A 25,022-nucleotide genomic window follows, 5' to 3' on the forward strand; every position below is an offset into this window, starting at 1 on the left:
AAATTATCGTTCAAATACTGGGGGCTATTTTACCCCACCTGTCTTCTAGTTTTAGCCCACCTGAGTTTCCAGAACTCAGATTTTAGGCTCTGGAGTAACCAATGGGCTAAAACCGATGGGTTACATAGCCCACTGGTCTTCTGGTTTTAGTCCACCTGAGTTTCCAGAACTTAGATTTTAGGTTCTGGAGTAACTGATGGGCAGAAATCGACGGGCTACTTAGCCCCACAGATCTTTAGCTCTAGCCCACCGGTCTTTCTAGAATTACTAGAATTGGTCCAAATTTGATGGGTGAACCCCATTTATGATTCTAAACCCGATTATAGTGTTCAAACATAATGATTTTGATCCCAAAATTATGAAATGATAAATCATTTTGTTTATGATAGGTTACACTCAATATACGCGTACCCACACGTTGGATCTTTTTGGTACCGAGTACAAGCACCATGTACATATACAGATAAGTGAGGATTGGACTTTGATTTAATTTTAAAATGTTATGCATCATTTAACATGTGTTAGTCTAGCCATGTCATTATCTCACTTGTGTGTAGACTAAACATCACATATGCCATATCACATATTTGAATATGCATTTACATAATATACTATGTTTTACTTTATGATGGAATATTCATTATGTCTTGATGTATGTGATGGAGGAATTTCACTTAAACATGATATGCATGCTAGATTTTAGATTCTGTAGACGGCTTGGAAACAAATGCATGGTGGCACGTGATATGGGACGCGACACCATTGTGTAATCGTACTATGCTCATGTAGAGGCATATGACTAGGATGTGATTTACCCTTGTGCTATGACCCTTCCCAATAGGGGTTTATGTATTGGGAGATCATTGGGGGAAAGCATTGGGTTACGGTTGTCGAACTCCTGTAGCGGTTAGAAGTACGCACGACTGATCACTAGGACAGTCGATAACCCTGATGATATATTCAGAGGGCCGATCGTACTGCTTTTATTTTGGGTGGAATCACCCATTTACTTTTTGTCATTTAAATTTATCGAAACTCAGCTTACATTTTAAATTTCGGTACCAATGGTAGGCCTTCTCTGACAACCCTATGGGCATATCGCAGGATGGGATTCGGGGCTCGTACCCGGGGCATACTTGCATTGTGATTGTGAGTAGCACAAAACCTATGAGTTAGTAATGTTGTTAGGCTAATAAGGCTAAAATAAATCTCATATAGGCGCATTTGTGTTGTGATTGTTTGTGTGGTTTGCCTTGTGTGATCTTCCTTTCCACTTACTGGGCTAGTAAGCTTATCCCACGTGCACAACTCTTTTTAGATGATTTTGTAGGTTACCCGCCTAGTGATCAGGAGCCGGGTCCCACCGTGGAATTTTCATTTGAGGTCTGGTGGGTCCCTGATGAGTTCGAGCACGATGCCTATTGCACGTGCAAGGATTGTGCTGCGTGATAGCTGTGACTCCTTAGTGATTCTTTTTTGTTCTTTTTATGTACTCATTTTTTGTTACTTGATGCTTAAATTGATGTATTTTTGTATATATATCATGCCTTTGGGTCCAAATGTATGTAACTCTTATAATTCAATTTGGGTATCAAGTATTTAGGAAACAATTATAGGTATAATTATAAACAAGTCTTTCCCTAAAAATACAGGTCCGATCTTAGATTAGTAGACGTATGCTGTATTGCAGGTACAACATTATTGATCTTGGCAGGTTTGTGAGTTAACCAGTGTTAACTCGGTCACTGACTCAACTTTGTGAGAGCGAGGTGTGACAGTAATCGTTCACAATTGTCAAAAAGTAATGAGAACCAATGGTGCTTGGTGTATTGAACCATCCCCAAATATCACAGTGTATTAGCTCAAAAGGAGAGATAGTGGATGTAGTGCTTAAAGTAAATGGAGATCGAGAATGTTTTGCCAAAGGGCAAATATTACAAAATTCCAAATGAGAGTCAACCAAAGATGAATTATGTTGGGCTCTGATACCATGATAAAAGGACTGAATAATGGAAAATATATGAAGAAAATTGGTTCTTCTCACTTGATTTAAATCAGCTATACATGGTGGCTTTTATAGCCATAAGTGTACAACTCAGTTCCTTAATTTAAACTAATGGCTTGTTTGATCTATGCTAACTGATGGGGGATGTGGATATACAAGGAAATATACAGCTGATTACAAGAGAAACGGATAAGGACTACAACTAATACATCTGATTACAAGGGAAAGGGATAAGGATTACAACTAATACACAGGCTGGATCAAGGATATGCATGATAATCCAATACTTACGATGTTCCATTCGATACGGATAGGAGAAGAGCTTGACTCGATATTGTTAAAAAAAGAGAGAATGCATAACCAAGTCAAGATGATAGGATCAACCCCTTCTCTCCAAAGATCTTACCATTCCGAAGGAAACTCAAGTACACTATTTTTTTTCCATCAGAGTCTTCTTATGTGTTCCACCCCCTTAGACCTCAAAAAATGGACAAATTCCTTTTCTTATTCTTAGTAACACATACAAGATTTGTCACTACACAAAGGATAATGGTAACCCCACCATTATCATGGCACAATGCCGGGGCTTTACAACAATCTTCTCCCTCTATATTCCATTGGTTTACTAACTGGATGGAGGCTAAATAGACTGAGTAATTCTGCTTTGCCTGTGGAGGCCGCATTCAAAGGTAGGCAAGCGAAGCCTAGAGAAATCCAAGAAACCCAAGAAGCCTTTCATGAATGTATAATAATTTGTGTTATAACTTACAGTTCTTATCATCAATCCCATACATTGCAGATGGTGGTGAAGTTTATTTGTTAATAATATTTGATTAAAAAAAAAAAAAGGAGAGAATAGAAACTTTATTAATCCAAAATCTTCATTACATGTATCTCTTCATCATTAATAAACCAAAGGAGGCTTATGGTTGGGATCAATAAGATCCACAAACTTCAAACTAAACCGAGATAACTGATCAAAATCATCATTTCTGCTCTTTAATTTCAATTCACAGAAAGAACCTGAAAATTGACATTGATGACCACCCAATTGAGCCTTAGACAAATCCATCCTCAATGCCCAATATGTCTTAGATTTCAATTCAGGTAGAGATTCTTGAAGATAAGAAATACTAGACACATAGCTGTTCTTGCATGTATCAAGACATTGTTTAGATGCTCCATTTTTCGCCGCCTTAAGTAGTCCGTCGACATATAATTTGTTACTAATTGCCTTCATGATCGCGGTGTCGATGAAAATATTAAGAAGGCCATTGAGGTTGGACTTCAATGCAGTGCGTGGATCAGATTGAAGCAGAGATACACAAAGTTTGTAATTATCTGTTTGCTTACATGTTTGTTGAATCAGATTTCCATTGCCCTTCAGAACTGATGCAGAGACATCACAGAAACAGAGAGAAAGAGCAAAGAAAAGCAATGAGAATGGAACTACTACTATTGGGGCTGAAGCCATTGTTGGATTGATGGGTAGCTTTAGAACAGTTTGAATTTATAGAGTTTTTGTTTTCTTTTTTTCTGATAAGAGTATTAAAATGAGAAAATAATATATTAAAGGAAGGAATATATTAGGAAAATTTCAAAGGTTTTGGTTGAGATTGAGAAACGTTACAGAATGTGGAACATATGATCTTCTATAGAAACGGTTTTAATTTTTGATTGAGTCTTTATTTTTTTTCCCTTTATAAATGAGGTAATAATATCAATATAAATGGAAGGAAAGATATTAATGTCATAATACAGACAGTATCATTAAGGGATTCGGTCATATCTTTTGGCTGGGATAAATGTGATGAAATCCCCAATCAAAACAAAAAAAAAAAAGTGGTGAAACCCTAGGCTGCTGACAAAAAGATAAATAAATAAAGAAGAAAGTTTTCCATCACCCACCATCCTAGGGTTTATAAACCCTTATAGGTTTCTAGTATGTTCCAAAACTACCCTCCCAATACTCCGATGCTCATCTAAAGATATGCGGTGTCCATTCACTCTGGCCTTGGGAAAACTGGTTTAAAAATAGAAGAAGGTTAAATACATCTGAGGTGCCCTTTGTTAGCAAAAAAGACGTTTCAAGTTCCTTAAGTTTGAAAATTGACATTTGGGGTTTCTTGTTAACAAATTTTATTATAAAATAGATTTATTTCCATTTTACCCTTGTAGACCACTCATTAGGTGCACCCCAAACACCCACTCATCACCCTCGTTGGATGCCTGTGTACCTCCCCTAATTGGTCTCACACTGATGCAATGACCATTCAATCAGATAGCGGTTTTGAGCTGAAAAAGGAAAAAAAAAAAATCTGATATTGTGATCTAGATATGAGAATATGTTTGTAACCGTCCTCCCAAGTACATTTTGTATACACATTGCCAATGGAAGTGAACAAGAAATTTCTAAAGCATATACTCAACCCAAAGACACCACATATCATTTTGGTCTTCACATTTGATTTTTTGATGATGATTAATCCAACTAATAGATAGAATTTTCTATTGGGCTCCATTTATTAACCATACCATATTTCAAATAAGGGTGTAAGCAACCCAAAGGGATAGCGCAGTTGGTGAGCAATGAACTTGGTATGAGCCGTAAACTCAGATGTCTTAAGTTTGACTCCCACTAGGCACAACTTGGGCCACTCACACAGGGGTGTTTAGTGTTCTTTACTACTTTTAGTGAGGGTTGAATGGTTGTGGGGCCAGTATGGGCCTGCGGGACTAGTCTAGCCTAAGGCCTGGATATCCATTTTTAGCAAAAAAAAAAAAGGGGGGGGTGCAAGCAACTATGGTAATTCAATGTTCTGTTCATGGTTAGATTGTGCAAGGTTGAGTTCAGGTTTGTGGTGAAGAAGATGGTGCCTTTGGTCTTCTCCCTCTATATTCCATCGGTTTACAGAATGGATGGAAGCTAAACAGACTGGGTAATTCTGCTTTGCCTGTGGAGGCAGCATCAAAGGTAGGCAGCAAAGCCTAGAGAAATCCAAAGAAACCCAAGAAGCTTTTCATGAATGGATGGTAATTTGTGTTATAACTTTCAGTTCTTATCATCAATCCCATACATTGCAGATGGTGGTGAAATTATTAGTTAATATTTTATAGAAATTGAGAAGAAAAAAAATCAAACTTTCATTATCTTGACCCCAGAGGGAAAAGGGGAAGAAAACCAAATGTATTCAGAGGAGTGAACAGAAACTTTATTTATCCATAATCTTCATTACATATAGCTCTTCATCATTAAACCAAAGGAGACTTATGATTTGGATCAATGAGATCCACAACCTTCAAACTAAAGCGACACAACTGTTCATAATCTTCATTTCTGCTATACATTTTCAAATTGCAGAAAGGACCTGAAAATACGCATTGTTCACCACATATATTAGCGGTAGACAAATCCTCCTGCAATGCGCTATATGTCTTATATTTCAATTCAGATAGAGATTTTTGAAGATAGGAAATACCATGCACATAGCTGATCTTGCATTGATCAAGACATTGCTTGGATTCTTCATCTTTCGCCGCCTTAAGTAGTCTGTCGATGTACAATTTGTTACTAGTTGCCTTCTTGATCGAAATGTCGATGAAAATGTTAAGAAGGCCATTGAGATTGGACTTCAATTCAGTGTGAGGATCAGATTGAAGCAGAGACATACAAAGTGTGTAGTTGTCTGTCTTCTTACACGTTTGTTGAATCAGATCTCCATTGCCCTTCAGAACTGATGCAGAAACATCACAGAAAAAGAGAGAAAGAGTAAAGAAAAGTACTGAGAAAGGAACTACCACTGGGGCTGAAGCCATGGTTGGGTTAATGGGTTGCTAACTATAGAACAGTTTTGAGTTTATAGAGATTTTGTTTCCTTTTTCCAGGTAAGAGTATTAAAAGGAAAATTTACAGCAGCAGCACCTTCCCTCAGAATCCACTATTAGAGAGACACCCCTGCATAATATTAAATTACGGTCACACTACCTACAGTCAATCTCTGTTAAGTGAGGCTTTGAAATAACAATTTTGTCCTTTTAACTAAAACATGTATGTAACCCTATCCTATTTTACACTAACCTCTCAATACCCTTCATCTTCACCGTAGGTTTGAGAGAAGCAAAACACTTCTCCACCTTCTCCATCACTGTAATTGCTTCTCAAGCTGTAAAAATGTGCATAAGAGACCAGTTATTGTTTAGATTTTTTTTTTGGTTGGGGAGTGGGGAGTGGGGAGTGGGGAGTGGGGAGTGGGGAGTGGGGAGTGGGGAGGGGGGGTGGGGTGGGGAGGTGTTACGATTCACCAAATCAAACACCTGGAATTAGATAAGCCTCAATCAGTCAAAATACAAGATTGCTTGATGAACTTCACGAAGAACTGAATGAGTTTCTTTCACACTTTCATCGACAATTTTCATCACTCATAATCTCTTTCTTCGTTTCTCTCAAATGACTCTCACCTGAGTCATAGATTTTGATTTTATTGTGTCGCTTTAGTTTGTAACCTGAATGACCACCCCCAAACGCAATCTCTTCCGTTTCCTCTTTTTCCCCCTTTCTTTTCTGTCTCAATCAATGAGAGAAAGATCTCAAAGAGGGAATCCTGGGTTTTGAATTCACTACACCCCCCTCCCCACACCACACCTGCCCCTCGGAAAATAATCCTCTGTTTTTCTCATCCCGGTTTTTCCTTGTTTTGCTACCTGCAGAACATGACACGTGAACAACTTTAAGACCAACGCACCGGATGTAATAATTCTCACCCAACCTTGACCGTTGGATCCTCTGTTGTCCACGTGTCGTGTTCTGCAGGTAGCAAAACAAGGAAAAACAGGGATGAGAAAAACAGAGGACTTTGATCCTACCCCCCCCCCCAAAAAAAATTGCAGAAGAAAGCCAGAATTAGTGGAGATTGGAGAGAGAAGAGAGAGAAATCGGAACAAGAGAATTGCTCCCATTTGGGTTTGGACGATGATTGGATTGGGATAGAACGATTCCACCTTATTGCTCATTTTTGTGATCTCTGTTATTAGATGAAGGGGTCTTTTTCGATTTGGGGTTAGGGTCCTAAGAGAGGGTATATTAGGTACTTCACTTTTTAGGAGTGTATTTTGGTATTTAGAAAAAAAGAAAGATACCAACTGATTTCAACATTTAATATATATTTCGTAACCAAGACTAACGGTAGGCGTTGCGAACTTATTTTATTGCAAATAAGACTTGGGTTGGGTTATGCATATGTTGGACCTTTGATCCCATGAGTTTTCTTTGTAATGTGACACTTTAATAAGCCTAAAATATGGGTAGAAAGTAAGAAAACGAGATTTAATTCATTAATTTAGTTGGAATCCTGTTATAATTCCATTTCCTTTGTTATTTTAGCTTTCTAGTCAGTTTAAGTTTTCTTATTAGTCAATGAATAGTTAGTTACCTACTCCATGTTGGAGTGCTAGTCTAGTCCTATTTGGAGTCCAACTCCTATTATGTAATGTCTAGTCTTACTTGGAGTCTAATTCCTAGTTAGGTTATGATTGCTAGTTTACCCTATTTATATAGAGGAGCTAATGTACTCTATTGGATAGATTGGAAGAATGATGTATTGAATTAATATTTGAGAGCCTTAGGACTGTGCGTGATTCCCTTTCCCCCCATTTTTTATGTGATTTCTCCCTCCCTGGTTTGGGTTTGTGCAATATCTGATTGTGTGATCCCTTCATTCCCTTCTATTCGAATTCTTCTCTACCCCTAAGGCTTTCTCCATCAATTGGTATCAAAGCCAAATGATCCCTTGCTCTACTAAAATGTAACTCCCTTCACCTACCATAGTAGCTCCTTCACCTCTCACTGTAGCCATTCCACCTCCCACGTAACTCCCTTTCCCTCCTTATTGCCTCCAATAAAAAAAAAAAAAAAAAAAAAAAAAAGAAGCAAAATTGACCGATGGATCTATATCTTTTATTGGATATCCGTCAACAAATGCAATTGATGCGAGAAGCTTAATGAGATGCAACGACACTACAAAGACATCAAAGACCTAACATTGGTCACATATGATTGTATACACTTTACCTTCAACTATGATCTCAACCTTTGAACAATAGGTAGACAAACCAGAAAATGAATCACCAGTGGTAGAAGATGAGATGACATAGTTGGAAGTTGATGATCAACTTATGGAAAAATTTAAATCAGTCGATCTCCTCAGTGAACCGATCAAATTTTTTTTTCATAATCACTACTTCACCTATGAACTTCGCGTCTTGGATTTCATAGCATTCGATCATGATTTTCATGGTGACTTCATACAGGCAAAGATAGACATTGATCGATTGGTGTTGATTCTCCCGTTCTACAAAACTCATGGACGAATTTTTCTCAACGCCGAGGAAATTGATATAGATAAATCACTTAATGGGCTTATGTTATTACAAATAAGTCTTTGGTTGGGTTATGCATATGTTGGGCCTTTGATCCCATGTGTTTTTTTTTTTTTTTTTTTTTGCAATTGGCCACTTTAATGAACCTAAAATATAGGTAGAAAGTAGGGAAATTTAATTCATTAGTTTAGTTAGAAAATGAGGAAATAATATATAAGAGGAAAGAATATATTTCTTTATAAATATTGGAAAATTTTCGAGGACGAGGATGAAAAACGTTACAAAACGTGGAACATATGATCTTCTGTAGGAACGGTTTTAATTTTTTAATGAGTCTTTATTTTTGTTTTTCCTTTATTAGTGAGTTAATAATATCAATATAAATGAAATGGAAGAAATTAATGTCATAATAAAGATAGTCATTAATTTCAGTCTTATCTTTTAACTGGGATGGGTATGGTGAAATCCCAAGGGGTTCACAGCAGTTAGACAAGTGCGGGCTCTCTCTCATATGGGTGAGGATACAAATTCGTCAAGAGGATGCTCCTGATCAAAAAATAAAAAAAATAAATGAAAATGTTTTTCTTCACCCACCATCTTAGGGTTTAGAAACCCTTATAAGATTTTACTATGTACCAAAACTAACCTCCTGATCCCATTTGAAGCGATGTGGTGCCCATTAACCGTGGTTTCGGGAAAATTCGGTCCCAAAATAAAAGAAGGGTAAATTACATAAATTACATCTGAAGTGCCTTGAATTTGTGAAAAGGACATTTTAGTTTGCTTAAGTTTGAAAACTGATTTGGCTCCTTGTTAACAACTTTTATTATAAAAAAAGATTTGTTGCCATTTTATTCTTGTAAACCCCTGATTGGGTACCACAAACACCCACCCATCATCACCACCGCCCACCCCCTACCCACCCATCATCACCACCGCCCACCCCCTAGTTCGATGCTTGTGCATCTAAATACAATGCGAACGAAAGTGAACAAGAAATTTCTAAAACATATATTATGTATTTTTTTTTTCTATTTTGCTAATGACGGGTATCTAAGCTTTTGGCCTAACTAGTCCCGGAGGCCCATACTAACCTCACAACAACATGAATCGGGTCATACCAGGAATGAATGAGAACCATTTAAGTTTCATCAAAAACAATGAAGAGCACTAAACACCCCGTGTGAGTGACCCAAGGCCAAGGATATAAGAGTCAAACTCAGAATCATACATTTTTTGAAGCGAAGGTCCTTTGCCAACTCCACCCTCTAGTTCGATACTCTGTTGTTAACAAACATTCTACCCAAAGACACCATAGTGGCCTGGTTTGGATCATGAGGCTCACAGACCCCAACAGTATGCATCACTTTGGTTCACATTGGATTTGGTGATGATGATTAATTATAATTTTCTATTAGGCTCCATTTATTAAGCATACCATATTTCAAATAAAGGTTCAACCAATGATAAGAATTTCGATGTTGATGCAGGTTTTGACCCTTATATGATTCAAAACCAATGAAACTTAGTCGAAACTGGGTATTTTTAGGACAAATTTCGACATGTCATGGGCTGGTAAAAAATGATCAAAACTAGGTAAATAAAAAAAAACTCAAAATTTGTTAAAACTGATTGAAACTACCAAAATGTGTGAAATATCATCGAAACTGGTCGAAACTAGCAACAAATTGAATTCGACCCTTGGTTTCGTCTTGGCCCAGCTTGAAACTAAGAAATTTTGGTAGGTCGAAAATTAAAGTCTCAACCAAGATTTAGAACTATGGGTGCAAATATGGTAAATCTTCTTGTAGTTTTCCAAAATAGAAACTCAAGATGATCACCAAATAGCAATTAAGAGAAACAAGAATAATCTCAATCTACCAGTCCGATGAGCACCAAATTAAGATCAAATGGAAGAACTGGGAAGAGGACTAACATAGTCAAAATTCAACTCAATTGACTGTTATAAACTCAGAAAACAGTGACTAAAAGCCAGACATGTATGCTGAGAAACATTCCTATTTCAGATTTATTAATAGGCCACAATGTAGAGAAGCGACTTTACCACTTTGGACGGCAGCATACATTCACAATGAGCATAATTGTAATACCCCGGCTTCATTTTTTTTTTTTTTCTTTAACAAAATCCCGGCCCATTAATTTTGGCATAATATTGTCGTTTTATGTTTATGGGCCTTAAGGTTTTAAAACGCGTTGTGTCATGTCAAGGAGGCTAGAGGTTATCAATTAACAACCTAGTAATCTTCCCCTAAGCGATGTGAGACTAAAATTTATACACCATCATCGATCTCTCAAATACCCTGGTCGATTGTAACACCTAAGAATACGGCAAGTATCCGACTGGCTTAAGAGATCGGTAAGGTGTCCCCACAAAGAATATAACAGGGTTTGGAAGATCGGTGAAGGTGTACAAAATTTAGTTTCACATCTCCTAGGGAGCGATTACTGTACTAGTTAATAACCTCTAGCTTCGCTAAAACGGCACAACGCGTTAAAGGGTCGAGAAACTCAACGCTACTATTCCTGAACAACTTGGAGCTGGGCCTTCTTTTCGCACTATTATGGATATGAAAATAATAGGAAAATGGGATTCTATTCCTTATCGGAAACTTATGAAATTGACTTCAGATTCGAGCCATAGCACATGTTTCATAAAGGTTTCATAAAAATCTGTACGATTTTCCTAGTCTAATCGAGCAGGTTTTGCATGAAAAATTTGCTTAGCATAGTCTATTCGATAAAGATAGGCGAGGAAGAACCTGACTTGATATTGTTAAAAAAAAAGAGAAAAACAGAACTAAGTCAAGAAATAGTATTAACCCCTTCTTCCGCAAAGAAGTCTTACCATTTCGAAGAAACTGAGTAACATCTATTTTTTCATTTCCATTTCAAGAGTTCTTTTTTTATGTATTTCCACGCCCCTTTGAGACCTCGAAAAATGGACAAGTTCCTTTTTTTATTCTCAGTAGCATATACAAATGGTAACCCCACCATTATCATGGCATAACGCCGGGGCTATACAACAATCTTCTCCCTCTATATTCTGTCAGTTTACGATCTGATTGGAGGCTAAATAGATTGAGTAATTCTGCTTTGCCTGTGGAGGCAGCATTCAAAGGTAGGCAACCGAAGCCTAGAGAAATCCAAGTAACCTAAGAAGCCTTTCATGAATGTATGATAATTTGTGTTATAACTTACAGTCCTAAACATCAATCTCATATATTGCACATGGTGGTGATAGAAAAGGAGAGAATAGAAACTTTATTAATCCAAAATCTTCATTACATGTATCTCTTCATCATTAATAAACCAAAGGAGGCTTATGGTTGGGATCAATAAGATCCACAAACTTCAAACTAAACCGAGATAACTGATCAAATTCATCATTTCTGCTCTTTAATTTCAATTTACAGAAAGAACCTGAAAATTGACATTGATGACCACCCGATTGAGCCTTAGACAAATCCATCCTCAATGCCCAATATGTCTTAGATTTCAATTCAGGTAGAGATTCTTGAAGATAAGAAATACTAGACACATAGCTGTTTTTGCATGTATCAAGACATTGCTTAGATGCTCCATTTTTCGCCGCCTTAAGTAGTCCGTCGACATATAATTTGTTACTAGTTGCCTTCTTGATCGCGGTGTCGATGAAAATATTAAGAAGGCCATTGAGGTTGGACTTCAATGCAGTGCGTGGATCAGATTGAAGCAGAGATACGCAAAGTTTGTAATTATCTGTTTGCTTACATGTTTGTTGAATCAGATTTCCATTGCCCTTCAGAACTGATGCAGAGACATCACAGAAACAGAGAGAAAGAGCAAAGAAAAGAAATAAGAAAGGAACTACTACTACTACTGGGGCTGAAGCCATGGTTGGGTTGATGGGTAGCTAATAGCCATAGAAATTTTTTGATTTATAGAGTTTTTGTTTCTTTTTTTTCCTGGTAAGAGTATTAAAATGAGGGAATAATATCTATAAAAGGAAGGAATATATTAGGAAAATTTCAAAGGTTTTAGGTGAGATTGAGAAACGTTACAGAAAGTGGAACAGATGGTCTTCAATAGAAACGGTTTTAATTTTTTTGTTGAGTCTCTATTTTTTTTCCTTTCGTAATGAGGTAATAATATCAATATAAGTGGAAGGGAAAATATTAATGCCATAATAAATACAGAATCATCAAAGGATTCGGTCTCCATTTTTTGACTAGTATATTTATGTATGGTGTAACCCTAAGTGGTTCTCAGCCGCTGGATATGTGTGGGGCTTCTCATATGGAAGAGGATCCAAATCTGTCAAGAAGATGCTTCTGACAAAAATAAATAAATAAATTTTTTCTTCACCCACCATCTTAGGGTTTTCATATGTTCCAAAACTACCCTCCCAATACTCCCGTGCTCATCTGAAGTGATGCTGATCGTGGCTTCCAAAAACTTGGTCCAAAAAAAAAAAAAGGGTAAATTACATTCGATGTGCCTCGAGTCTGATCAGCTAATTTTAGGATAAAATTCAGGTACTTTTTAAGATAAAATTCAACATGTAATGAGCTGATCAAAACTGGTCAAAATTAGGCTAATAAAGTAACTCAAAATTTGTTAAAACCGATCAAAACTACCAAAATATGTGACATACCATGAAGGACTGGGCTCCTCTACGGCCCGGAACTGATCAAAACTAGCAACAAATGGAATTCAACCCATGGTTTCATCTTGGCCCAACTTGAAACTAAGAAATTTTGGAATTATGGGTGCAACAGTGGAAGGAAAAAACATCCTCTGCAATGAGTGTAGTGAGCATCGGGTGGCTCACTGCAGTGCCGCTCTCATTGCAGACAATAAACCTTCTTTTAGTTCCCTTGTCTTATTGCAAGGATTTTTTTTCTTTTCAAAATGTTAAAATTTATTTAATGAAACATTTAATTCTATATTTATGTAAAATGACAAGATTTACTTCAATCACAACTTCTTAATTCACAACTTTGGTTACAATAAGATTCTCCCTTCAAGTAATTGGAAGAAGATTAGATTACAAAAGAGTAAATGGTAAATAACAAGATTTTTTTTTTGGTGGGGTATTCGGTCCAGTATCAGATAAGCCTCATCACGATGATATGGCCACAGCTTCCTCTTCAGGTTTATTTGAACTCTCTACACCTTCCTCTTCAAGTTCATTGGAATTAATCTCAGGTTCTTCTTCAAAATCATCCAGGCCTTTATCACCCCCATCATCAAAATCCTTCAAGTTCTTTATTTGAACCTTGACACGCTTCCCTTTGAAATATCGGTATTCCCAAGTTGGAGGAGGATATTTCTTCATTAACTTATCATATTTGTCCAACATTCCCAGCTTCTGGAACACCTTCCCAACCATCGAGACGATCGAAGTGTTTGGTTTGACACCAAGCTCTTCCATATCAGCAAATACCTGCAAGAGATGACCTGAGTTGAGATTCTATAATGCAATGAAAATTTACATACAAGGCAAAGCTACTCTATTTTTTTCCCCCAGGCAAAATTGGTTTTGGACAACCCATGCACCTGAGCAGAGGAGAGGGAAGGCATGCAATCACAGAGGGTGAAGCATACCAAAGATAACAGACTGAATAGACAAGCGAGAGAACCTAGGCTATAACGCATACCAAAGACCTTGACTAGGCTTAAATGCAACATAATAAATATGAAGAATCTTGAATTTTAATCGATCAAGATATGAAGAAACAACACCTTATGTCAATCACGTAATTATATATTGTTTACACTTCAACCTCCCTACGTTTAAACGCAACTGACACAGAAGACATGAAGAGTTTTCAAGTTCTAGTATATGAAACATAGAGCTCAATTAAACCATCGAAAACAGAGATACCAAGGTTCTCGCTAAAATCAAGCAAATCAAAATAGCAAGCTTATTCAAGAAATGTGATAAAACAAGGTAGATTTTTCCCATTGGTCAATGAAGGATGCAATGCCATGACATCTGGGTGCTAAAGGATTTTGCTTTATTCATGAATAGGACTCCAGTTAAAGCATGGTCCAATTAACATAACACAACTAGTCTGCTGTTTCAGATCAAGTGGAGTGCACTAACAAAGCCCGTCATACACCTTTTCCTACCCATAAGCCAACTGTGAAGAAATACCGTAAGCATAAGCCATCCAACTAGTAATACAACAAACGGAACTCCTGATGTGGACCAATAACCTGAAGGACAGATTAATAGACAACAAACCGCACAGGACAGAATCACAGTGACCCTTAAGACAGAAATAGGCCAGTAACTGAAAAGATTAGAACTTACAAACCAAAAATCTAATGGGTCTGAAATAAATATATATTAGAGGTTCTAATGGGGTGAATATGTGGCCAAAATATCAAAGTGATGGTTAGATTAGGGGATATGAACATGGACATAAAATAGAAACACAAGATGAACATCAAAATAGCGATAAAGAGAAACAAGAATTACTCCCAACCAGTCTGGTAAGCACCAAATTAAGGTCAAGTGGAATAACTGGGATGAGGACTAACATAGTCAAAAATCAAAATTCAACCTGAACAGTTATATACTCAGAAAACAGTGACCGAGAACCAGACATATATGCGGTGAAGCATTCCTATTGTGGATCTAATAATAGGCCATGACGTAGAGATGTAGTGCTGGAATGTCAGCAAACGGTGAATGAATAAGAAGAAACAAGGAATGAGAAAGAGGTTGACCTGGCTTCACTACCAAAGGCCAAGGGAAAGGCTTCACCACTTTGGACAGCAGCACACATTCACAAAGAGCACAATTTTCTCAAACATCAAATCTTGTGCTAGGCTGCCCTCTTTTATTTATAGCATAAGTGAGGAGAGAGCAACCCATTGCACGAGGCTCCCGCTACTGCGGGGTCTGGGAGGGGCAAGTTGTACGCAGCCTTCCCCCTGCTTCGCAGAAGAGGCTTTTTCCAGGTTTTGAACCTGTGACCAACATGTTGCAATAGAGCAACTTAACCGTTGTGCCACAGGCTCGCCCTTATTTATAACATAAGTATGAGTTACAAAATAGAAGTGTTTGCCACTACATAGCTTGCAACCAAAATATAAACTTCCTATAAAATCTAGTTATCATACATCAAAACAGAACCCTTATTACAGAGAACAAAACAAAAGTAATAACAAACTGAAATTAGAAACTACTAAAATGAAAATGGATCTATTTAGGAGTGATGTAGGCTTGCCTCTCAAAGAGAACTTATTCATTAAAAAATATATATATATATATATATATATCAATTAATTCCATTCACTAAGACATATTGTAACTATTTTTTTTTTTCCATATTTATACATAAATCCTGTTCCACCATTTATCTGCATTAGGGTCATATCCGCTGTTATTACAGAGATACTCGTAACGAGAAGGAAGTTTACAAAGACAGACCAGGAAAGACCAGGACCAATTGACAAGACAGATTGTTTCCTTTAACTTCTAAAACCTAGACCAAATCTACAGATGAGTGATGACACAACCCAATACATCTTGATAGATTTTCGGAGCAATCTGAGCCACACTATCAGCCTAAGGAATAAAAAGATGCAGTAATGGAGGTTCAAACCCAGACCTCCGGTTCTTTCAAAAAGAATGCAAATTTTACATCTAACTGATGATCATGACACCAAATCTGTACAATTACAAGGACATCAATTGTCACTGCCAAGAGAGAATTATCAATGAGGATAGATTTAATTTTACAATATCAAAATCAGTAAACTAAGCTCTTAAAAAAAGGAATAGGGTAAACAGAAAACTGCACCAGTGCTATAGGACTTCATTAGGACTCCTAAAGAGAGAAACTTGGGGGATGGGGGAGGGGGGGGGTATGGTAAACAGAATTTGCACCAGTAGTATAGGTGTCAAGTAAATTTTTGTTTCCACAAAATGCTAACTTCATTTGCATCTGGAGACTTATAGGTGTAAAAATGAGGGTATTTTTTGATATGCACGTGAAATGGAACAACTACAAACTTCATATGCATTATATGCGATGCAAAGAAGCGACATTACATCAGTTTTTTTTTTTTTTAAAGCTGAATATCATGTTTCATGTTTCATATTTCTTATATTATCTAAAGGACGCAAATTTTCATACAAGAAGGCTGCTCCGATCATGAGTACATGCCTAAATTTAAATGAACAATAATGAAGCTATGATATTAGAACTGAAACATGTGCAATTAGGTGAAGTAAATCATAGTGGTTATGCAGAATATACCGAGGTATATGCATCAAAAGGTGGAAAACTTAGGCATTCAGAGCACTCAGCCGACTATTTCGATGAGTATTTTTAAACATGGCCACGCTCTTTGCACTCATTGGTTTTCACCGAAGCTTGTCATTTTTTTTATGCGACTTCCATGACAGCCATAACTACAGATTATGTTTGTACTTTGCATCAAATTAACAAGTTAGCAATGGGATGACAAGTAAAATAGCAATGGATTGACAAGTAAAATACCTCAAACAATTTCTCATGCATCCCCCTGCTATAATAAATTGAAATCATTTTGATGAAAAAAACACGAGGCAAGCTTTCCAGATTTTCAGAAAATATTTTGTTCCAAAGTTCTTCAGCTTCTTCCAGTCTATCATCTTGTGCCAAAGCATTTAACAACATACAATAGCTCCCCATTGTTCTTCCTTGGCCTTTACTTAACATCCACTTTGTCACCTGTATCCCCATAAGCCAACATACTTGTTGAATAAGTAAGAAAATAAATCCTCAAAATTATTTCTTTTTCTTTCTTTTGGGACAGATGAAAAGAAGGATGATAAACAATACCTGAATTATCCTCTTCCACTCTCCTTCCTTCTCTAGGGTTTTCAAAGCTTTTTTTACGGCGATTAAAGGAAACTCCAACTCCCAAGCAATGAAAGAATCAAGAGCCCCATAAACTTCCTCTTTGACATTTGACAATCCTTTTATCTGAATAAACATAGCCAGAATCACAAGTTAATAAATGCAAACTGAAATTAAAAAATTTCTCACATTTTCCTTGGAATTTGAAATGCAATAAAGCTTAATGTGCTTCATAACTTGTTAACACCACAAAGAAGATCCAACAATACAGATTAAGACAATAATAAAGAAAGAGGACCTCACACAGTCAACAAGCTTTTGCGACTTGGAGATGGTGCCTATTCTCTTCTTAGATTTCCATATTCGTGGATATCTTGGTCTTGGGCCTTTAGCAGCACATAGCTAAGAAATACCATCCGAAAAAAAATCCAAACATCATTAAAAAGAAAAAAAATATATCTAAATTGAAAAATCTCAGAAAAATAATTGCCCAAAATTTGACGAGGGTGCCTACAACAGCGAAATTAGATTTTCCAGAAATATTCACTGATTCCAATCTTTGGGTAATAATGGCTGCAGAGTATTTGATACTAAGCATCCTGAGAGAAGCCAAATATAAGAACTGAAGTTGTTAAATACCTTAAGAAGCTAAACTCTCATTGTCAACAGAAAACCCATGTTGTCATTTGCAGATGAAAGAAAAAGAGCATTGAAATAAACAAGGGTATAAAAACAAATTGTCCTCAAAAAGAAAAACAACACCAAAGAAATAAGCCACAATTTGACTGCCCCTTTCAATGCCGAGACAAGAAAGAAGGTTACCCTATAACGGCCTACTCACGAAATCAAAACCTACAAATTGATCCAGCAAACTGACCAGAAAGAGTCATGATACTATTACCTTTCGCCAAAAAACAAAAAAATATTTTTTTGGTGTGTGGGGGGTGGGGGGAAGGGAGTACTGACAAAAGTTGTAGGGAGGGAAATATCATGGTATAGATAGAGAAAGCATAGCTGAAAATTTGGATTGGGGGATTATTCGAAAGGCAAAAATTTGGGATTAATCATTTTGTTAACTTAAGAATCCGGAAAAGAAAGTGGACTTAAAATAGATAAAATTCAGATTTAGATTGATTCCGGAATTATTCATTTAGCTATAAAAAATTTAGGGAGAAAATTTGGATGTTCATTTTTAATATTTGGTGTAACTATTCACATTATTAATCAATTATCATAGGTTCATAACATACAAATGATATGAAAACTGAAATAAAATTGAAATAACTTCCATTTATACATCATAATATAATGTATAACAGAACCAAGCTTATGTTTGTTTAGTACCTAGGGCAGTTCCAAAACGGAAAGATAGATTCATCAAAGACAATATATCAATAAACATGGCTAGTGCAAGAACCCAAACATCATCAACCATTTATTATCCAGTGTACTTCCAAGGTTTAGATCAATATGCCAATTCAATATGTTAAAGCACAAGGCTTGATGCACAGACAGAACTAGCATTCACAAGCCATAAGGCAATCATAATCCATGGGTCAATGAAAATCAATTTGGATAGCAATTGAAAGGTGATAGTGAGGGCGCTCTATCGTTTAAAGCCAAAGCAGTAGTGAAAACTCAAAGTTGAAAGGACTGAGCAATATCACTGTACATCAGCCCTGAGAAACTGGTTTCTGCAATATGATGCTGTTGTTCCTGCAGTACACTGGTTAATTGCTGAGAATTAGGACATGAAAACTGATGACCACTTCCATGCATCTGGGGGACGGAAGGGGCATAAATTTCCCCCAAAAGCAGAGATTGAATCTTCCAAACAAGGGAGAGAGAGAGAGGGATAGGACTCACCTGAGTCGCCGAACTGCTGGGGGCGATCTTCGGTCGACGCTGGAGGTGGAAAGGCGGGAGACAAGATACTTGCAGCGGCGGCCGGAGAGTTGAGAGTAGACGAGAGTGTGAGGTTTTATTTCAGGCTGTGTTGCCATTTCAGCAAGTGGATGAGCATTTTGGATATTAAGGTTGTGTTTGGTTGGATAGAAATCGACAGAAAAGGAGAAATAAATGAACAGAAGGAAAATGGAAAAATTCAATTACTGTCCTATACTTATCCTCTATTTACTCAAGACTCCTTTACCCAAATTTCTTACATTTGATTAGAGCAACCTAGTGCAGGAGGCTCCCGATACTGTAGGGTCTAGGAGGGGCAAGTGTATGCAGCCTTACCCCTTGCTTCGTAAACGAGGTTGTTTTCAAGTTTTGAACCTGTGATCAATATGTTACAATAGTACAACTTAGTTCTTGTGCCACGGTACCAATGAGAGGGTATGCAGGAGCATCTTCAACATACGAAGGGGGCAACGTGGTTTTTTTGTACTCGCTTGTGTCTAGGGTTTAAGCGAGACCAGCCTGGCAATGTTCTTTTTCTCTTATTTTCATTTAATTGACAAAAATGGAGCCCACTTCTTCTTCCTCTTTTTCCGCATAACGCAAAGTGATTGATGGAAGAAATTTGGGCATTTTTTAAGTAGTAGGGGAGAAGGAGAGGTAGAAGTTTATTTATTTATTTTTTTAAGGTGGGAGGAATCGTATGTGAAAGTTGGCGTAAAGAAGTTTAAGTAAATGTAGGGTAAGTATGGGGAGTGAGAAAAAATTTATAATTGATCCACCAAAATAAACAAGAAAAATCATGAAATTTAGAACAACCACTTAAAAAGTAGAATAGATATAGAAGCCAATGATACTCTCTACGATAAGCCATCAAGTTCCTTGCAACATTCAAGTTTGTTTCTAAAAACATTTCAACCATCTATTACAACAATACTTTTTGTTACAAGGAGGAAAGGAATAGAAAGATAAGAAGAGAAAAGGGGGGAGGGGGAGAGAAGAGAAGGCCCTTAAGCATCCTTCGACAATGGAATAGGTTCAAACAACATTGAATTGGCTCGATGTACACTCTCATCATCTAGCTCAGCATGGCCATCTCCATATTGATACATGCATATTGACATTCTGGCATGATTTATCATGGTCATGATAAAAGGTTGAGGAAGAAGAAAACCATTAGTGTATAGATCATTATTAACTTTCTTCCATGCTTCACTAATCATATTCTTTATATGCTTACGAGCAACATCCTCAGAAGCACCAGTTTGTTGCATGTAAGATTGCATTGATTTCAGTACATCACCTCTCTCTAATTCAGCCTACATGGAGAAAAGAATAGTAACAATGAAAAGAAAGAAAACACAATTGATCTTATAATAATAAGGGGAAGAGAACTCTCTCCGTCCGCTTCCCATTCCCAGACACATGGGGAAGTGGAAGCGAGGCAGAGCTGTCTTTTCAAAGCCCCCTCCACTTCCCCATGGGAACGCGGACTAGGAGTGTTCTTTCTCCCTAATAATAAATAACAGAAGGAATGAGATGATAGTAGGTTAACATACCCTTGAAGTCCCAAAATCGTCAGCAAGTCGAACTATCATTGATGTCCAATGGAAGAGACTTGGATATTGTGATGCACAATCTAACATATCTTCTCGAAGAGTTTGTCCCAAGGAGAAAAATGCATGAGTGAATAAAAGATTGTTTCCTATGGTAGTCATTGCATTGTCGAGGTACTCTTCGAATGTTGTTTTATGATTGTTGTGATACCACTTTGCCTCTAATAAGTATGCTTTCAATTGCACTACCCACTGCAATCAAAATTTGTAATAGTAGATAAGCTATGCTTGTCGGAAAAGATTAAGAAAGGATTTTAACAGCGTTCCCATGCCCACACACAGCGCATGTTTTCCCCCCAGGGGGCACTGTGAAAAGCGTGAAACAGATAATAGTGAAAGTAAAGGTTAGTTGCGATACCGCTTTCTTTAGGAAAGGTATGCTGTCAATTCCATGTTCCTTGAGATGGAAATAACCCATTTCATTAACAGAGTTGAAAAGAGCCAAGAAGCATATCTTCATGTAGTCTGGAAGTTGTTCCATTGCCTTGAGATCCCATCTGAAAGTAACATTAAATTATGGAATGAGATCACTAGCTAGTTGAGATAAAAGATAGTCTAGAAAATTATCAATTAAGATAGAATCACTAAACCTACCTCTCCACAGCATCAGTAAAAAGTTCAAGTTCTTCCAAGGAACCATAGACATCATACATATCATCGATCACTGTTAATAGAATACAAACCTTAGCATTTTCTATCCTGAAATTACTAAATTGAGGCTCAGGGTTCCATCCCATTGTCCATAAATAGTTTTGGATTAGACTATCTCTAGCAAAACTCATCTCCTCTCCAAGCCCCAAAGTTTTCCACCATCTAAGAAGAACAAGAAAAACAAAAATGAATATACATAATTAGAATGGATGGTCTTGTGTGTGCAAGGATTGAGATCTCAGTTTCGGGCCGAAACCCAGAGTCGAAACTTGGGTCTCAACCGGGTTTTATTTCGGCGAGGCCCAAACCTGAGACAACTTGAAGATTTCGGTCAGTTTCGACCGATATTTTTTTTTTTAACATACCTTGATAATTCAGCTACATCTTCCTGATGTATTGCTTGGACAATGTTGAAATCCAACTTAGCTAGTTCAATTAAGGCAGCAGTTGAGTTCTTCTTTTTCTCATAGATGTCAATATACCACCTAGCCTCTACCCTTGGCACCCTCCAGTGAAGGGGAATCTCCAAGGCATGATTCACTTGTTTTGCTAAGTTTGGTTCTATACTACCCTTAATCTCCTTTAGAGCTTTCACTGTGAAGTCTTTGGCCTCCTCCAAGATACTTTCTCCTTCTACAGCAAAGTGTGAAGCTTCATACAAACTTAGTATTCCCTTTGTATCATAACTAGCCTTGAAGTTTCCTGTCTCATCTTTCAAGTGATTGAACATACCTAATTCACAAGTTTACACATTGATTTCTGAGAGAGAGAGAGAGAGAGAGAGAGAGAGAGAGAGAGAGAGATGTGTTCTATTTTACCTTGGTGCACCTTATACCCATGTTGTCTAAGGAGCCTAAATAGAAGAGCTGTAGCATGGAAACTCTCCTCTGTTCTAGTTTGCATATCTTCCATTGAAACTATGGTATCCATGGCTTTCTTGATCTCCTCTTCAAAGAGATATCCTAACCCAAGTCTTTCGATATCATCGATCAGTTCGAGCAGACTTAACTGATCCATGGTTCCATCATCAAGTCTACTCCTTACTTCATCTTTCAATTTCTTAATTTTGCTCTTGTTGGCCTCCCCCTGTAGCATAACACACCTATGAAAGTTAGTGTTTGGAGACAAAAAGTTGAAGAAGCTGAAATTTTTTGTCATCTTAGTCAAATGCTCTCACCTTGTAATCACTGTTTAAGGATTGCAGGAAATTGAAATCCCAGATGGTACGCTGGTAGTTTGCTGATCTCCTAATAGTTGTTGTTGTTGGCTCACAGGAATGAGTGTTTGCAAGGGATTTGATGTTTGATGAGATCATGCATTGATGGGTGAGAGATCTTTGTGGGAAACTTCTATAGTAAATGAAGGCTTTGGAGGAGGAGGAGGAGGAGCAAGGTGTGGATAGGATGGGGAAATGAAGAGCCATTGCTAGCTGCTTTGATGCAAACCAAAGCTCAACTCCATGGTCTATATATAGTTGTGGAGGGAAACAGTTCCTTTATGGGGAAGCGTACCGTACGCTTCTCATCTCTCAACTCTCATGTGAAATGACACCTTTTTAATTTTTTCTGTAAGAGCATATGTGAAATGACACCCAGAGAATGGTGAATGGATCAAGTTCCACGTAAGAGAATGTTCTTGTACACACCTGATTCGTAGATATAGAATCTATTAAATGAAGAAAGAGAAAATTGATTCTATATCCACAGATCAGGACCGTTCTCGTACATTTTCGTATGTGAACCTGATTCACTCCCCAGAGAATGGGAGAGAAAGTGAGTTCAAACTCCTCCTACCCCTTGGGAGTTGGGGCCAGCCCCACAGTTTTCATGGTTCTCATAGGAGCCGGTGCTGATCTGACTCGTGTGTGTGTGGGGGTGTAGGGGGGGGGTTGTCGGCCAAAGGTATGGACAACCTCGATAATGAAAAAAAAAAGTAAAGGTGTTAAATGGTGCCATTTTGAATTACTAATATAATAATTCGGTTTGATTCAATTATTAATGTTAGAGGGAGAAATCAAAACCAAATAAGATTCCTAAATGGTTTCATAAAAATGCCGCACCCAAAAAACCAACTCTTAGAATGAAACATGAGTAGTTATTTGATTTTTTTTTTTAAAAGGTAAGTTGTCATTGGGTGCTCACGTTTTATATGATTTTTTTTTTTTAATGATTTATATTTGTCATTCATCACTCAAATGAATCAATCCATAAAGTTTTCTTCTTATGGATGAACAAGCTTATTATGGGAAAGAAAAAGACAGGCGCATTAGGTAGAGTTACCAAAATAAACTTAAAAACAAGCAGTGTGGATCTCTGTTAGTTAAAACCGGAACGGCAAAAAAACATTGTTCGGTACGGGCATGTTTTAAACGGATCAAAACGTGAATGGAACGGTCAAAACGTTTGTTTTAAAACGGACGATACGTATTTTAAACGTTTATATTTAAATAATACGGTGTCAAAAAAAGGGCAATATATAGACATAAATTGGCATAATAATTCTCTAAATACCTAGATAACAATCAAAACAAATATAGATAATATTCATATTACATAATCCAAAATGAATCATCCAAATTACATCATCCCATTTCATTAAAAAAAACACAAATGTATCATAATATAGAGTTAGGTTGCTCATGAACAGGTTCAACATATGTCTCTTCAAGTCTCTCTGTCTCCAACTCAATGTTTACTATTAAAAAAAAAAATATGCGCTTTTAATATCCATTTTTTTACTATCAAAAAAACGGATATGCGTTTAAAACTTCAAATAGCCCCGTCCCCGTTCTTTACCGACTTTCTGTGAATAATTTAGCAAACGGCGTTTAAAACGGCAAAAAAAATGATTCGGCGTTTTAAACGCGAATAAACTAACAAAGCTCTGGATAGAGTTACCAAAATAAACTACTTTTTGTTTTTGGAGGTTTTCTAGGGGAGGTCTATATTGTGGGGTTGGGATCCTCTGTTGCGCAATAGTATGTAGCGCAGATTTAGGAGCTAGGAGCATCTTTGGTTGCATATCTATGCTTTAGACTACGTGTCTGAGGACTCCTTATTCTTAAATCTGCGTTGTAGAGGAGCCCGATCTCACATCATAGTGTCTACTGCAATTTCCAATTATAGAATGCCAAATTTCAACCTTTTTTCTTGGTGATTTATTTACCTTTTACGTCAATAGAAAAATAATTCAAAAAAAAAAAAAATCCAAAAATTTATGTGCAGGTCATGGATGATATACATGTACAATTGTATGATGCACTGTTTTTATTAGGGGTGTCAATCGGTCGGTTTGGTTTGATTTCAGTTGGGTTGAATCAGTTTCGGTCTAGGAATTAAGGAGACCAAAACCAATCCGTTAAGGAACTTTGATTTTCGGTTGGTTTCGATTTCGATCTGGTTTGATTTTGGTTTATTTCGATTTTTTAGTATCAGGTTAACACCAATTTAGATCTGTTTATTATCGGGCTCGAATCATAATGAAATCCTACATTCATAACCTATAGTGACGAAATATTTGGCGAAAACACTTTAAATTTGTGACAAATAATGGTTTATCATTGTAAGGGAAAGATAATTAATATTGAAACCAATGGATAACTAATCACTAAGA

General features: G+C 37.0%; 3 protein-coding genes across 4 annotated transcripts; all 3 read right to left on the minus strand.

The window, feature by feature from the left end:
- Nucleotides 1-5,193: 5,193 nt before the first annotated feature.
- On the minus strand, nucleotides 5,194-6,074 carry LOC122087134 (cell wall / vacuolar inhibitor of fructosidase 2-like). The gene is made up of 2 exons (XM_042656139.1): nucleotides 5,485-6,074; nucleotides 5,194-5,373 (listed from the first exon to the last, which is right to left on the minus strand). Exons 1-2 carry the CDS (start codon nucleotides 5,819-5,821, stop codon nucleotides 5,258-5,260), a joined length of 453 nt encoding a protein of 150 aa, XP_042512073.1. The 5' UTR covers nucleotides 5,822-6,074; the 3' UTR covers nucleotides 5,194-5,257.
- Nucleotides 6,075-13,328: 7,254 nt separating this feature from the next.
- Nucleotides 13,329-19,287, minus strand: LOC122087132 (pentatricopeptide repeat-containing protein At4g21190). 2 transcript variants are annotated; one of them, XM_042656137.1, is made up of 7 exons: nucleotides 19,108-19,287; nucleotides 18,914-18,967; nucleotides 17,756-17,840; nucleotides 17,545-17,643; nucleotides 17,224-17,367; nucleotides 16,900-17,112; nucleotides 13,329-13,826 (listed from the first exon to the last, which is right to left on the minus strand). In XM_042656137.1, the coding sequence occupies exons 1-7, from the start codon at nucleotides 19,242-19,244 to the stop codon at nucleotides 13,503-13,505; spliced, it is 1,056 nt and encodes a 351-aa protein (XP_042512071.1). In that variant the 5' UTR covers nucleotides 19,245-19,287; the 3' UTR covers nucleotides 13,329-13,502. The 2 variants fall into 2 exon arrangements, with proteins under 2 accessions (XP_042512071.1, XP_042512072.1); XM_042656138.1 differs by lacking the exon at nucleotides 18,914-18,967 and having other exon boundaries at nucleotides 19,108-19,285.
- A 752-nt stretch (nucleotides 19,288-20,039) lies between these two features.
- Nucleotides 20,040-23,047, minus strand: LOC122085507 (terpene synthase 10-like). The gene is made up of 7 exons (XM_042653965.1): nucleotides 22,588-23,047; nucleotides 22,229-22,496; nucleotides 21,776-22,142; nucleotides 21,354-21,572; nucleotides 21,118-21,256; nucleotides 20,703-20,951; nucleotides 20,040-20,462 (listed from the first exon to the last, which is right to left on the minus strand). Exons 1-7 carry the CDS (start codon nucleotides 22,831-22,833, stop codon nucleotides 20,154-20,156), a joined length of 1,797 nt encoding a protein of 598 aa, XP_042509899.1. The 5' UTR covers nucleotides 22,834-23,047; the 3' UTR covers nucleotides 20,040-20,153.
- Between the last annotated feature and the right edge of the window lie 1,975 nt (nucleotides 23,048-25,022).

The sequence above is a fragment of the Macadamia integrifolia genome, chromosome 8 (genome assembly GCF_013358625.1).
Source record: "Macadamia integrifolia cultivar HAES 741 chromosome 8, SCU_Mint_v3, whole genome shotgun sequence".
In the NCBI taxonomy this organism is placed as follows: domain Eukaryota; kingdom Viridiplantae; phylum Streptophyta; class Magnoliopsida; order Proteales; family Proteaceae; genus Macadamia; species Macadamia integrifolia.